At 35.0% G+C, this 15,205-nt stretch overlaps 1 protein-coding gene across 20 annotated transcripts in view; it reads right to left on the bottom strand.

Moving 5' to 3' along the window:
• CCDC18 (coiled-coil domain containing 18) overlaps window positions 1–15,205 on the bottom strand; it is a 100,734-nt gene that overhangs the window by 56,884 nt on the left and 28,645 nt on the right. For 6 of the 20 annotated variants that reach the window (XM_063718515.1, XM_054554180.2, XM_063718459.1 and 3 more), the window contains 7 exons: window positions 13,389–13,513; window positions 12,045–12,205; window positions 9,304–9,545; window positions 7,539–7,649; window positions 6,412–6,543; window positions 2,524–2,658; window positions 2,301–2,378 (listed from right to left, as the gene is read on the bottom strand). In XM_063718515.1, coding sequence (XP_063574585.1) covers window positions 2,301–2,378; window positions 2,524–2,658; window positions 6,412–6,543; window positions 7,539–7,649; window positions 9,304–9,545; window positions 12,045–12,205; window positions 13,389–13,513 — 984 coding nt within the window. The remainder of the gene's footprint in view (window positions 1–2,300; window positions 2,379–2,523; window positions 2,659–6,411; window positions 6,544–7,538; window positions 7,650–9,303; window positions 9,546–12,044; window positions 12,206–13,388; window positions 13,514–15,205) is intronic. The other 14 variants (XM_009247814.3, XM_024230902.2, XM_063718465.1 and 11 more) reach the window with 6 other exon arrangements.

Below are 15,205 nucleotides of genomic sequence, written 5' to 3' on the forward strand. Positions count from 1 at the left end.
GTGGGTTGGTAGGGACACACACAAGCATGCATGCATGTGTACGTGTAGAGAGAGATAAAGTGAGTGCACCTGCAGTTTAATAGATTTTAACAGAGAGTGAATCTAGGTGAGGAGTACACTATTTTTTCAATTTTTTGTGGGCTTGAAATTTTAAAAAATAAATTAGAAATAAATCAATTATAGCTAATAAACAACTAATAAAAACCCAAAACATCCACTACTCTATTGAATTTCTTATTTGAACAGTTTGAAAGTCTGAATCTCATACAGATAAACATCTTGCATTGTATACAAACCACTTGCAAATGTGTGTGTGTGTGTGTGTATGTAAATAAATGAAATCAAAACAAAAACAAACACCACTCTGCTGAACCAAAGAAGCTCCTCAGGTGCACAGTCTGGAGACAACCAGATAGGGCTCTAGGCTATGCATCTTCAAAAAAAGAAGGTAAGCTCTTCTTTTTATGTTTAAGACTTTTTTGTGGGAGTTTTGGGGAATCCAAAGTAGAAAATAAAAGGAAAACAAAACAAAAGAAATAAAATCTGTAAGTCTAATAAGCACCTTTTCAATTTTCTATTTAACAACAGGTAACAACTGGTTTAATTTACTGATTTCTTGTTACCAGTTCAGAATTTTATCATCAACCTTTTAGCTTAAGTGATACAACTTTAAACTGATCCTTACAACTTTCCTATAGATAAAAAAATTCATATTTCTTTTGCAGAGAACAAGTTGAGGCCTGTCGAGAGACATGAACAAAAGTCATGAAAGGAAGGTAGTAATGACATAATCAGGAGGAAAGAAGTAGACTTCAGGCTTCTATTTTGCTGCTATAAATAACTTATGTGTAGAATCAGTCAATATAGCTTAAATCATAGGAATCTGGCTTCTATATTTCTTACTCATTTTGATTTTTCCCCAAACAGCAAACCTGCTAAAGATGTTAAAGGAATAAAATCCAACATCATAATTCATTCTTTTGCTGATTTCTTTTCTATCTCATATCTGGCTATTAACACACGGAAATACCTTACCAGATGACTGCCCAGTTACATTAGGTAGTTTAATGAAAACTAGGAGTTAAGTGGCTACATGAGTTTTATCTAATAAAAGTATTTCATGCCTACAATCTCTGTACAGTAATCATTTTTTAATATTAATGAAATTTGGGGCTATTCTTACACAGGGAAATGAACTGACACTGCATTAAATGTTAAGAGTTTTGGTGAATACTACAGGAATAGTTATGAATAAACATATGTCTACATGGGCATACACAGTCACAAAATGAATTAAAAACAGAATAGGCAAAAAATAACATCGTATCTTTAAAACAAATCTTTTATATTCAAGCTACATATGACAGAATAAACGTCATAGCATATTTGGACCTATGTTTAACATTAAAAATGCAAAAGAGAAAATACTAAATATATAGCAGTTAGTTACAAAACTTTGGGCAACTCAGTATGTGCTAAGCACTTTATATACCCTGTTTCATTTAATTCTCGCACTAATGCTCTTCTAGGGTATTGTCATTCCTCATCTGTGGATGAAGAAATTAAAGTTCAAAGAGTTAAATAACCTGGCTAAGGTTACAGCGAGTGGGTAAGCACTTAAAGCCACACTGAAACCCAATTTAACAACAAAGCCCATGTTTTTAACCATGAAGATATACTAACCAGAAAGCCATATTTTAGCTAGAAATTCTGGCTTTATCTCAATTAATCTTACAAGCCAACTGATAAAAACAAGCAAAATTGAATCACTTTTAGTTTTCTCTTCCTCCACTTCCTCTGGTAATTTTTTTTTTTTTGGTAATGCTAATAAGTAGCAATTATAGCTAAAATTTAAAACAATTTTTAGGGTTATAAAAACTGTTTTAAGACAAAAGGAGGCTAGATAACCTACAAACTAGATGATTAACTATCAAATAATTAAGATCATAATTCGCACTAAAGAAAATACATTTAAAGGAACTAAGTTCATTGAGTCAGGTCAAATCATCAGCTCTGAATTGCCTTTTATCTGTGTAATGTTTACAATTTATAGAGAAAAATAAAAAAGCCACAAGAATGTCTCCAAATAGAAAAAAATAATTAGCCAGGCATGTTGGAGCACGCTTGTCCTAGCTACTCAGGAGGCTGATGTGGGAGGATTACTTGAGCTCAGGAGTTCAAGGTTGCAGTGAGTTATCATCATGCCACTGCACTCCAGCCTAGGCAAATGAGAGAGATTCTGTCTGTTAAAAGAAAAAAAGGAAAGAAAGAAAAATAAATTAAAGTAGTAGCATACTAGCCTTGATTGTTTCTTCAGATACTTGGTTCTGTAATGCTTTTAAAGCTTCATCTTTCTTCATATTTTCCTTTTCCATTTCCTAAAAACAGTAAGAAAAGTATGCAAATAAACATTTTAGCATTAGTAACAGGCTGTTAACTGATTTGATTAGATTTAAAGGCAAGTTATAGAGACATAAAATATTAGTCAACTTCTAAATAGCACTTTTATAAGGATGATTTTACCCCTTTGCTTTCTGTCAAGAGTCTATCTAGTGATTCAAGATGATGTTGTTTGCATATTATATCTTGTTGCAACATGGACATAGTCTTTTCTTGTTCTTTAAATTGTTGGTCCTTTTTCTCTAGTTGAACTTCAAGCTAAACATGAAAACAGAATTTTCATATTAAATATTTTAAAATTTTGAAACATTTTAAATATTAAATACATGTGAAACTATAATTGAAATTACATAGATTTTTGTATTTTGCCAAATTGTCTTCAGCTTCTCTCTTTTTAAGGAAGAAATGAAATCATTTGCATGAACAGACACTTCTCAAAAGAAGACATACATGTGGACAACAAACATACAAAAAAAAAAAGCTCAACATTGCTGATCGCTCAAGAAATGCAAATCGAAACCACAATGAGATACCATCTCATGCCAGTCAGAATGGCAATTATTAAAAAGTCAAAAAACAAACAGATGCTGGAGAGGTTGTGGAGAAAAGGAACACTTTTACATTGCTGATGGGAGTGTAAATTAGTTCAACCATTGCGGAAGGCAGTGTGGCATTTCCTCAAAGACCTAGAGGCAGAAACGCAATTTGACCCAGCAATCCCATTATGGGGTATATACCCAAAGGAATGTAAATCATTCTATTATAAAAATAAATGCATGTGTATGTTCATTGCAGCACTATTCACAATAGAAAAGACATGGAATCAACCTAAATGTCCATCAGTGATAGACTGGATAAAGAAAATGTGGTACATACATACTATGGAATACTATGCAGCCATAAAGAGGAACGAGATCATTTCCTTTACAGGGACACGAATGAAGTTGGAAGACATTATCCTCAGCAAACTAACACAGGAACAGAAAACCAAATACTGCATGTTCTCACTTATAAGTGGGAGCTGAATGATGAGAACACACGAACACATGGGGAGGAACAACACATACTGAGGCCTATAGGGGAGTGGGATGGGAGAGAGGGAGCATCAGGAAGAATAGCTAATGGATGCTGGGCTCAATACCTAAGTGATGGGATGATCTGTGCAGCAAACCACCATGGCACATGTTTACCTATGTAACAAACCTGCACCTCCTGTACGTGTACCCCTGAACTTAATGGCTGAAGAAAAAAAGGCAAAATGTAGAAACTAAGAATATAGACCCCTTTACCCCTCCCCCTTTACACTGTAGTTGTCACATGTATTATATCAACATACCTCATCAGTAAATGTTATAATTTCTTCTTTCAACTGCCATAGATATTATAAAAATCCTATATTTACCAAATATTTACTGTTTTTGTTGTTCTTCCTTTATTCCTGAGGTCCCAAGCTTCTCTCAGGTATTTTTTTTCCGTGAGGAACTTTCTTTAGCATCTCTTTTAGAACAAGTCTGCTGGTGACAAATTCTCTATGCTGTCCTTCATCTAAGAATGTCTTTATTTTACCTTCATTCCTAGAGAGTATTTTTGTTGGACATAAAATAGATTGACAGCTTTTTTCTCTTTCAGCATTTAAAAAATGTTGTTCCATCTTCTTATGTCCATAGTTTTTGATGAGATATCTGCAGTAATTTTAACATTTGTTCCCTTATATGCAGTGTCATTTATCTCTGGGTGCTTTCAAAGTTTTTTGTTTTAGTTTTTGGCAAGGATTTTGATGTGTCTAGAAGTAGTTCTCTTTGATTTTTTAAAATTTGTAAATTTATTTCCTTCATCAAATTTGTGAAGTTTTCAGACATTATTCCTTCAAATATTTTCCTGCACTAATCTCATTCTCTCCTTTGACTCTGAAGACAAGAATATCAGATCTTCCGATAGGTCCTTCCCCATATATCCCTGCGGCTTTGTTCAATATTTTTATAAATCTTTCTTTTCTTTGAAAAAAACATTTTTTCTCTGTTGCTCAGACTGAATAATATCTATTAATCTACATTCAAGTTCACTGTCTTTTTCCTCTTGTCTGCTCCATTCTTCTGTTAAGCTCATCTAAATTACAGCAGCCCCGTGGTATTCGTGGTTTCACTTTCCACAGTTCAGTTACCTGCAGTCAACCCTGGTCTGAAAATACTAAATGGAAAATTCCACGAATAAACAATTCATATGTTTTGAATTGCAGTTCTGAGTAGTGTGATGAAATCTCATGACGTCCCACTATGTCCAGCTCTGGACAAGAATGATCCGTTTTCCATGCTGTATAAGCTACCTGCTCGTTAGTCACTTAGTAGCCATCTTGGTTATCAGATCAACTGCCATGGTATCATAGTGCTTATGTTCAAGGAACTCTTATTTTATTTAATAATGGCCCCAAAGCAAAAGAGTAGTGATGCTATCTGGATGCAGATCCAATTTAGATATGTCAAAGAGAAGACATAGCATGCTTCCTTTAAGTGAAAAGGTGAAGGTTCTTGACTTAATAAGGAAAGAAAAAAACTGCCTGCTGAGGTTGCTAAGATCTACAATAAAGAACAAATCTATCCATGAAATTGTGAAGAAAAATAAATTCATGCAAGTATGGCAGTTGTACCTCAAACTACAAAAGTTACAACCACAATGCATAAATGCTCAGTTAAAATAGAAAAGGCATTAAATTTGTAGGTGGAAGGCATTAACAGAAAACATGTTCCAACTGACTGCAATGTGTTGCACCAGAAAATATTGAGTATATATTAAGACTTCAGCAAGGATCCCCTGAAACAAGTGACACCAAGTCATTTACTGCAAATAAGGGATGATTACACAGATTCAAGAATAGGTTTAGATTGAAAAATATTAAAATTACTGGAGAAGCTGTGTCTGCTGATGAAGCAGCTGCTGTCACATTTCCAGCAGAGATGAAGAAGCTAAGGAGAAAAGATACCATCCAAAGCAAGTCTTCAATTGCAGCGAAACTAGGCTGTTCTCAAAGAAGATGCCTCACAGAACTTACATTCATAAAAGTGCAAAGGAGGCTGGGCGAAGTGGCTCACGCCTGTAGCCCCAGCACATTGGGAGGCTGAGCCAGGCGGATCACGAGGTCAGGAGTTTGACATCAGCCTGACCAACATGGTGAAACCCCGTCTCTACTAAAAATACAAAAATTAGCCAGGTTTGGTGGCATGCACCTGTAATCCCAGCTACTCAGGCGACTGAGGCAGGAGAATCACTTGAACCCAGGAGGCAGAGACTGCACTGAGCTGAGATCATGCCATTGCACTTCAGCCTGGCTGACAGAGCGAGACTCTGTCTCAAAAAAAAAAAAAAAAAAAAAAGTGCAAAGGAGGCACTAGGGCATAAGAGGGAGAACACACTTTTATGAGAACAAGTTTTCACATAACTTTTATGACAGTATTTTGTTATAATTGGTCGATTTTATTAGAATTGTTGCTAATCTTTTACTGTGTCTAATTTATAAATTAAGCTTTATAATAGGTATGTATAGGAAAAAATATATAAGGTTCAGTACTATCTGTGGTTTCAGGCATCCACTGAAGGTCTTGGGATGTCTCTCCCATGGATAAGCAGGGACTACTGTATCTATTTTTTTTTACTGTGTCTTGCATTTTTGGTCTCACATTTTCTTTTCTACTTTTAACCCAAGGTCAAGAGTGCTTCTATTATTCTGCTTTTTCCTCTCAATCAGTCTTCAAGCAACTGATATTTTTAGGGAAATGGAGTCTACAGAATTACTCTTACTTTAATAATGTCAAAAATAATGATTACAGCTGAAACAGAAGGCATACTATATTCTGTTAAAGCACTGAAAAAATATTCAGAAAGATTGGGATTCTAATTACAGCTCTTGCTACTAACTTTTGTGTATCTTTGTGTCCTCATCTACAAAATAAAAAATGCTGGGGCTAGTAATGTTTAAGTTTCTTTTCAGCACTCATATTCTAAATATGTATTACTTACTCTTTCAATCTGCTTTTCCATTTCTTTATGCTGTTCCAAGTGAATTTTCTTTGCTTTTTCAAAGGCTAAACAAATTTTCTCATGTTCTGTATTAATATTGGTTTCTAGACTCCTTATCTTTTCATTCTTTTCCTAGAAACACAAAACACTTTAAAGGAGTATAATTGATTTGGGAGGCCAAGGCAGGCAGATCGCTTGAATCCAGGAGTTCAAGACCAGCCTGGGAAACACGGCGAGACCCCGTCTCTATGAAAAACACAAAAAATTAGCTAAGTAGGTGTGGTGGCATGCGCCTGTGGTCATAGCTTCTGGGGACGCTCAGGAGGAAGCCTGGGAGGCCACGGCTGTAGTGAGCCATGATTGTGCCACTGCATGCAGCCTGAACCACAGAGTGAGACTTTGTCTCAAAAAAAAAGTATAATTGAAAAGCAGTTTTACATAAAAGTACATTAGTCAACCATTAAATATGTCATATTCCATTCTTTAAAGAACCACAGTAGTTTATACTTCAAACTTTAACAAAATGGCTAAAAATGCTTTATCAAGATGAGAAGATTAAACTATTTTAAATATCAAGAAGCATATCAAAGAACTACCATTATCTTCAATCCTATTAGGATAAAAATGAGAAAACAGACAGGTGCGGTGGCTCACGCCTGTAATTCCAACACTTTGGAAGGCTGAGGCGGGCGGATCACGAAGTCAGGAGATTGAGACCATCCTGGCTAACACGGTGAAACCTGTCTCTACTAAAAATACAAAAAAAATTAGCCGGGCGTGGTGGTGGGCGCCTGTAGTCCCAGCTACTCGGGAGGCTGAGGCAGGAGAATGGTGTGAACCCAGGAGGCAGAGCTTGCAGTGAGCCGAGATCGCACCAGTGCACTCCAGCCTGGGTGACAGAGTGAGACTCCGTCTCAAAAAAAAAAAAAAAAAAAAATGAGAAACCTTGGATAACTTGCCATATAAGCCTATTAACTTAAAAATATAAACAAGAAATGATCAGAAGAGTTTAGTAGAATTTATACTTTCCTATATATTTTATAATAATGATGTTAAAACAAATGTGCTGTCACAAATTAAGTGCCTAAAAATCACAGTAAATTTGTAGCAACAAAGATAAGTTTTACCATAAGCTCCTGTTCTAGTTCTGCATTTTTTGCAGCAATAGAGGAATAAGCAACTATCTTTTCTTCCAGCTGTTTCTCAAGAGTTAAAAGTTGAGAACATTTCTTTGTCATCTGAAAACACATTGAAATAAATGTAAAATTATTTTTTAAAGGTAATGATTTTGCATTCTAAGATCAAACACCTGCTCCTCTTTTCAAAGTTCAAATACATTGTGTCTAGGTAAATTGGGCAAACTTACAGTTATAAACATTTAGGATGCAAAGTGAATAACTTTTTAACCCACATAATTATAAGTATTTTAAAAAATAAGTGAGAATTAAGAGGAAAAACAAATAGTGAAAACAAAGGATCACTTCTATCTATGTAAAACATAAGTCATTTAATTCAGACCCCTATATCCAAAAAGGACAATACCCTAATCTATTTTTAAGTAGCTGTTAAAGACTGAAATAAGTACAATAAAATGTTATCAGCAGTTATTTCTGGTGGTAGAATTATCAATGGTTCATTTTCTTCTTTTTCCCCTTTTATATTAACAAGACTGTACTATTTTTGTAATTTAAAAAACTTATTAATCCCAGTATTTGGCAATTTCCTAAGTAAATTGGTAGCTATAATTATAAACTATCTAAATCTCCATCTTCATTATTAACATAAGTTCCTATCTTACAGTTCTTTTCCTCAGCCTTGGCTATCGACTTTAAGCTATCGACATCTATAGGTATTTAAAAAGTGTACCTATAGATGACTGCAGCCTCTGGTTTGAAGATTGAGTATAAGATACACACATGTGGTCCTGGTCCACAATTACCTAATGAGGCACCCTTATCCTGTCCTCAGTGAAAATGAAGACAAGATATTCACAAAACACTCATTATCCCCTTTTCAGAATGTAATTCCTTGCGTAGTTGTTTCAGGTTTACATGCAGTTGTTTAAAAATACAGATTCTTTAAACAGCAGAAATACACAAAAAATAAAAATACAGATTCCGGCTAGGTGTGGTGGCTCACATCGGTAATCCCAGCATTTTGGGATACTGAGGTGGGGATCACCTGAGACCACGAGTTCGAGACCAGCCTGGGCAACACAGCGACTGTCTCTACAAATAAAAAATAAAAAAAATTAGCTGGACATAGTGACACATGCCTGCAGTCTCAAATACTTGGAAGACTGAGGCAGGAGAATGGCTTGAGCCTAGAAGTTCAAAGTTACAGTAAGCTATGTGATCACACCACCACACTCCAGACTGGCCAACAGAGCAAGACCCTGTCTCTAAGAAAAAAAAAAAAAAGCGGACTCTTGTGCCCGTATATACTGAATCAGAAATTGCTGGAACAGGACCCAGAAATATGCATATTAAACAGACTTCCTAGGTGGTTTGGGGTTTGCTAAAATTTGAAATCCTTTATTATCACTCCTTTTCTTCCAACAGCATAATCCAAAGTCTTTACTTATAAATGTATATTAACCATATTAACTTATACTATGGAAGAAATAATAGGCTGCAATGCAGTATTATTTCCACCAAATTTGAGACCTTTTACCTACTACAGAGTTTTTCCTACTTTTAATAACTTTATCTTTTAATAAGTTAAAATACAAAGGTTTCCAAATATAATTTTAAAACAATTTATAACTTATGTGGTACCATTTTTAAAAACTTTAAATCTGGATGTAAACATATAATTTTTATAAAACCCTAAAATAATACCTTTTGTTCTAGTTCAAAAATTAACATATTACCAAGCTAATTCCAAGCTTACTTCACTTTCCAGTTTGCTGGAGTTTGAAGCTTTCTCTAGCAGCTCCTCTTGAATCAGCTGAAACTGACTAGTTCTGTGAGCCATGTTAACCCTCAAATCAGAATTTTCAGCTTCTATTTGTATCAGCTTAGTACGTAGTTCTTCTATTCCAGTAACAAGTCTTTGCCTCTCTTTTTCATATTGCTTGTTCATAGTATGTTGATTTTGATCTTTTACACTTTCTGCTAATAAACATAAAAGGGCTAATAAACATAAAAGGAAAATTGTTCTGAATAGGACTTCAAGAATAAAAACCTACTTAAATAGTTGAAAGATTTAGTCATAAACAAAGTTTAGTTTCTGATCTAAAGAGTACTAAAAGGGACAGAGAATGAGACATTCATTAAGGAAGTCAAGGAATAAGTAATGTGCTCTCTAAATTAAATACATAACAAAGAGGAAAAAAGTTCTGAATCACTCATTTTTCTAGGTAGCTAAGATTATTCCTTTGTACCAGAAATGTAAGAATCCTTCTCCACCTTTTAAATTCCATTTTTTAATAGAAATCATAGTAAAAAAATTTTTTTAAGTTGCCCTGTTTCCTTAAACTGAAGGTAATCATAAAATTTATTTGGACAATTTGAGATCATTAAGAACATTTTTATGTACTGCACATAGAAGCAGGTTCAAAAGCTCTAAAGAGTGAATCCTTCCTGATCTCATTGTCTTTCTCTCCAAACTAGCTAATGAGAATTCAGTGATGCTTTAAAAAAAAAATTACTGAGGGTAGCCAGGCACAGTGGCACCCGTTATCTGAGCTATTCAACAGGCTGAGGTGTGAGGATCACTTGAGCCCAATTCAAGACCATCCTGGGCAACATGGCAAGATCCTGTCTCAAAAAAATTACTGAGGGTTATCAGAGGTAGTTACTTGACCATGCCCCTTCTCCACTATAAACATACATATCTCCCACTCCAAGGTAAGTAAGCCTTCAGGAGTGCTTTTAAAAAGCATAATGTAGATGATTACATGAGAACACACACAGATGTGGAAACAAGAAAAGATACACTTTGCCTTCAAGATTTGCATAAGTAGCCATTTCTCATAAATTCTCTACATCCATAATATTTCACTTTCTAGGCTGTCTACCTTTTATTGGCTCTGTTCTTGATGTAAGAGAATCTATAACATATTATATTTATTACCACCTCTAATTACTAGTATTCCCAACTTGGAACATTCACCAAGATAGATCATATGCTGGCCAATAAACCAAATCTCAAAACACTCTTAAAAATGAAGTCCTATAGAGTATGTTCTCTGATCATCATGAATGACACAAAAATATCTGGAAAAACCTCCAAATATTTGGAAATAAAACACACACAGCCTATGAGTCAAAGAGGAAATCACAAGAGATAACTATTTTGAACTGAATGAAAATGAAAATACAACACATTAAAAAAAGTAGTGGAATACACCCAAAGCACCGCTTAAAGGGAGTTTCTATCCTTAAATACTTAGATGAGAAAAGGAAAGAGGTCTAAAATCAATAATCTAAACTTTTCTTAAAAGTTAAGAAAAGTTTTGTGGTTTTTTTTGTAAAAAAAAAAAAAAAGAGAGAGAAAATTAAGCCTAAAAGTTAACTGGGAAAAAGTACAAAGGATCCTGGTGGAGATGTCATTATGTCTTGACTGTGGTGATGGTAACAAGAGTTAAACATTAAAACACAAACACCTGACAAAACGTATCAAACTGTATATTAAAATGGGTGCATCTTAACTGCAGGGGTCCCCAACCCCTGGGCCACGGACTGGTACCAGTCCATGGCCCATTAGGAACCGGGCCACGTAGTAGGAGGTGAGTGGCAGGCAAATGAGCAAAGCTTCATCTGTAGTTACACCCACTCCCAATCGCTCACATTACTGCTGGAGCTCTACCTCCTGTCAGATTAGTGACAGCATTAGATTCCCATAGGAACACAAACCCTATTATGAACTGCACATGCACAGGATCTAGACTGTTCACTCCTTATGAGAATCTAATGCCTGATTCTCTGGGGGTCTCCCATGACCCCCAGATGGAACCTTCTAGTTGCAGGGAAACAAGGTCAGGGCTCCCACTGATTCTACATTACGATAAGTTGTATAATTATTTCAACATCAATGTGATAATAATATAAATAAAGTGCACAATAAATGTCATGCGTTTGAATCATCCTGAAACCAACCCTGACGCTGCCCCTGGTCCATGGAAAAAATATCTTTCACAAAACCAGTCCCTGGTGCCAAAAAGGTTGGGGACCACTGTCTTATTGGATATCAATTTTACTTCATTAAAGAATGATACAAAGTCTAATAATTCTGAAATAACTTTTGCTGTCTTATCAGACCACAACTAGTAACAGATTATCAAGTAAGTTTGATAATAGAAACCAAACAGTTGATAAATTTGTTCTTTAAAAACTACCATCTGAGAACACATGGAAACATAGAGGGGAACAACACACACTGGGGTCTATCAGAGGGTGGAAGGAGGGAGTGGATCAGGAAAAATAATTAAGGGGTACTAGGCTTAATACCTGGGTGATGAAATAATCTGTAAAACAAACCTCCACAACACAAGCTTACCTATGAACAACTCTGCACATGTATCCCTGAACTTAAGTTAAATTAAAAAAAAATTTAAATAAAAGTTTTTTTAAAAAAACTATCATCCAAAACTCTGAATATAATTTATTAAAATAACTCAATATACTTACCTACTTGATGACCACCTAGCTTTACAGGTTCTGTTTCTAAACTACTTAATTTGCTACTTTCTTGGCTGTCATTACAAGTAATAAGACTCTGAGATAACTGATTTGCAGTCAGGTTTGCATGAAGCTTTTGAATTTCTGCCTCTTTTATTGCAAGCTTAATTCTGGCACAAAAGAAAAGAAGGGAAAAATTATTAGAAAGATTCTATAAAAAAAATCTCATACTGTACTATTTTTCACCTTTCAAGTTGATTAAAAAAATTAGAATTCTAGTATTAGTCAACTCTTTAGGCAGGATATGAAAACTCCTATATACCACTGTAGGATTATAAATTGGCTCAGCCACTTTACAAACTTGATGGCATTTAGTAAAATTGAAAATGTACACTATGACTCAGCAATTTCACTTTTAGGAATATATACTACAGAAACTCTCATATATATGTGTAAGAAAACATGTATAAGGATGTCCTTTGCAGCACTGTTTGTAATAGAAAATAGACACAAGATACCTATAAAGGAACAAATAAATTATGACATTGTTATAGGACAGAATCCTATACAGCTATTAAAAGTAACTACACAAATCCATTTGTTAATCTACTCTATCTCAATATGAATGAATTTTTTAAATACTGCTGAGTGAAAAAGCAAAACTGCACACAGTATACAGTACATTTATATTTGTGTACATGTGTATAAACATACAAAAATGAATAGAGAAATATATATTCAATTCATGATTGTGGATACTTAGGGGAAAAATGGGACTAGTCATAAGGATCAAAGGGCATTATTCATCCTGTAATGTTTTATTTTTTATTTAGAGAAACAGATTTAAAACAAATACCACAAATTTTAAGGAGAATCAATCCTGGTTAAGAAGTTTCAATTCTTAGTTGTGGAACCACAGATACCTGTTATAATATCCTCTGAGTTTCTCTGTATATTTTTTAAATACCTCAATTAAGGGTCTTTTTTTTTTTTTTTTTTTTTTTAATGGAGTCTCACTCTGTTGCTCAGGCTGGAGTGCAGTGGCACTATCTCGGCTCACTGCAACCTCCGCCTCCCGGGTTCAAGTGATTCTCCTGCCTCAGCCTCCCAAGTAGTGGGGATTACAGGTGCATGCCACCACCATGCCTGGCTAATTTTTGTATTTTTAGTAGAGACGAGGTTTCACCATGTTGGTCAGGCTGGTCTCGAACTCCTGACCTCGTGATCCACCTGCCTCAGCCTCCCAAAGTGTTGGGATTACAGGCATGAGCCACCATGCCCGGTCAATTAAGGGTCTTAATTACCAATAAAAAACATTCTATTTGCTACAACTGCAGAATCTGAAAATTGTACCTCAATTCCGAAATCACCAATTTATTTGCCTCACAGCAGCCAATGCAACGGTCTTCCTTGTTTGAGAAGCTACTCATCTGGTATTTAGAAAGATATGATTTAAAGCCAAATAATTCTCTTTTTAACTGCAAGTTTAAAAACAAACATATGTAAACTTATGTAAATGGGATGCAGTTGCTTTTTTATTCAGAACTTCAAATTTTAAAAACTGTATGAATTTAATGGAAACAACTTAATGTCCATCAATAGGAGAATATATAAATACATTAAGAAATATTAAGATAATTGGAAAACTACAATAGTTAAAAGAAATAAACCTGAGTCACATAAATCAGTATGGATACATCTCATAACAATATTGAGTGAAAAACAAATTATAGTGGCAAACAGTATTTTCATAAAAACACTAAGCAACATATATATATATTTCTAGATGCATCTATGTGACAATATTTAAAACATGGATGAGAAGGATACACATGAATTTCAGAATAATTGCCATTTCTGAGAGAGGAAGATAATTGGGATCTGACAAGGCACACAAAGAAGGTTTACCTGTAAAATTTTATTCTAAAAAAACAATAAGACAATATGTGTCCCAAATTTTACAAATATGGTGCTACACTAGCATATGCACCTGTCTGTACGTTTGGATAATACAGAATTTTAAAAGACAGTTATAAAAAGGAGCAAGGTAAGCACTTAATGACTTCTACCTTCAAACTGTAACCAAATCACACCTCCTAGAAGTAGAAAAAAAATCACATTTTCTAATCGTATCATTCTTAGCACTACAAGAAACAAACGATCAAGCATACATTACCACATTCGGAATCATATCTCAAATGATTCTTTTTTTAGAGACAGGGTCTCACTCTGTCACCCAGACTGGAGCTTATGATCATAGAGCTCACCGCAGCCTCAAACTCTTGGACTCAAGCAATCCTCCTACTTCAGCTTCTCGAGTAGCTAGGACCACAGGCATGCGCCACCATGACCAGCTAATTTTTGCATTTTTGTAGAGACAGGGTCTGACTGTATTGCCCAGGCTGGTCTTGAACTCTTGCTTCAAGAGCTCCTCTCACCTTGGCCTACCAAAATGCCGGGATTACAAGCATGAGCCACTGTGCCTGACCATATATGAAATAATTCTTGATACACAAATGAGAATGCCAATTTAAAATTGTTATCTGTATATGATTACTAATTTCAAAAGCAAACAGTATATTAAAAATCCAAGCAAATAAACAGCATCCTGGGAAAGCAGATATCAGAGGAGCTAAGATCTTATGTTCTAGTTTAAATTCTACTACTTACCAGTTGGGCAAGTTATTTACTTTTTTGGGTCTAGGTTTCTTCACCAATAAAATAGTATTGAATTAGATGATTTCTGAGATTTTTTTAGTTCATAATTCCACAGTTCATAATAGTTTAACATTGGTAAGTCTACCATCTAGTCTACCATACATTCATATGTGAAACCAACCATAATATATTTACCTATAGTTTCCCCTGATCTTTCCTTCATTTTACACCTATTGATTACAAATTCCTGAATAGGTTTACTTACCTTCTTCTTAATCTCATTTATATATATGGTCACAAATATAACTCAAAGAGAAAAGGTGGTAGACCATTATTATAAAAACATTTTAGGCCAGGCGTGGTGGCTCACACCTGTAATCCCAGCACTTTAGGAGGCCAAGGCAGGCAGATCACCTGAGGTCGGGAGTTCGAGACCAGCCTGACCAATGTGGAGAAACCCTGTCTCTACTAAAAATACAAAATTAGCTAGGCATGGTGGCACATGCCTGTAA

Source organism: Pongo abelii, chromosome 1 (assembly GCF_028885655.2).
Source record: "Pongo abelii isolate AG06213 chromosome 1, NHGRI_mPonAbe1-v2.0_pri, whole genome shotgun sequence".
In the NCBI taxonomy this organism is placed as follows: Eukaryota; Metazoa; Chordata; class Mammalia; order Primates; family Hominidae; genus Pongo; species Pongo abelii.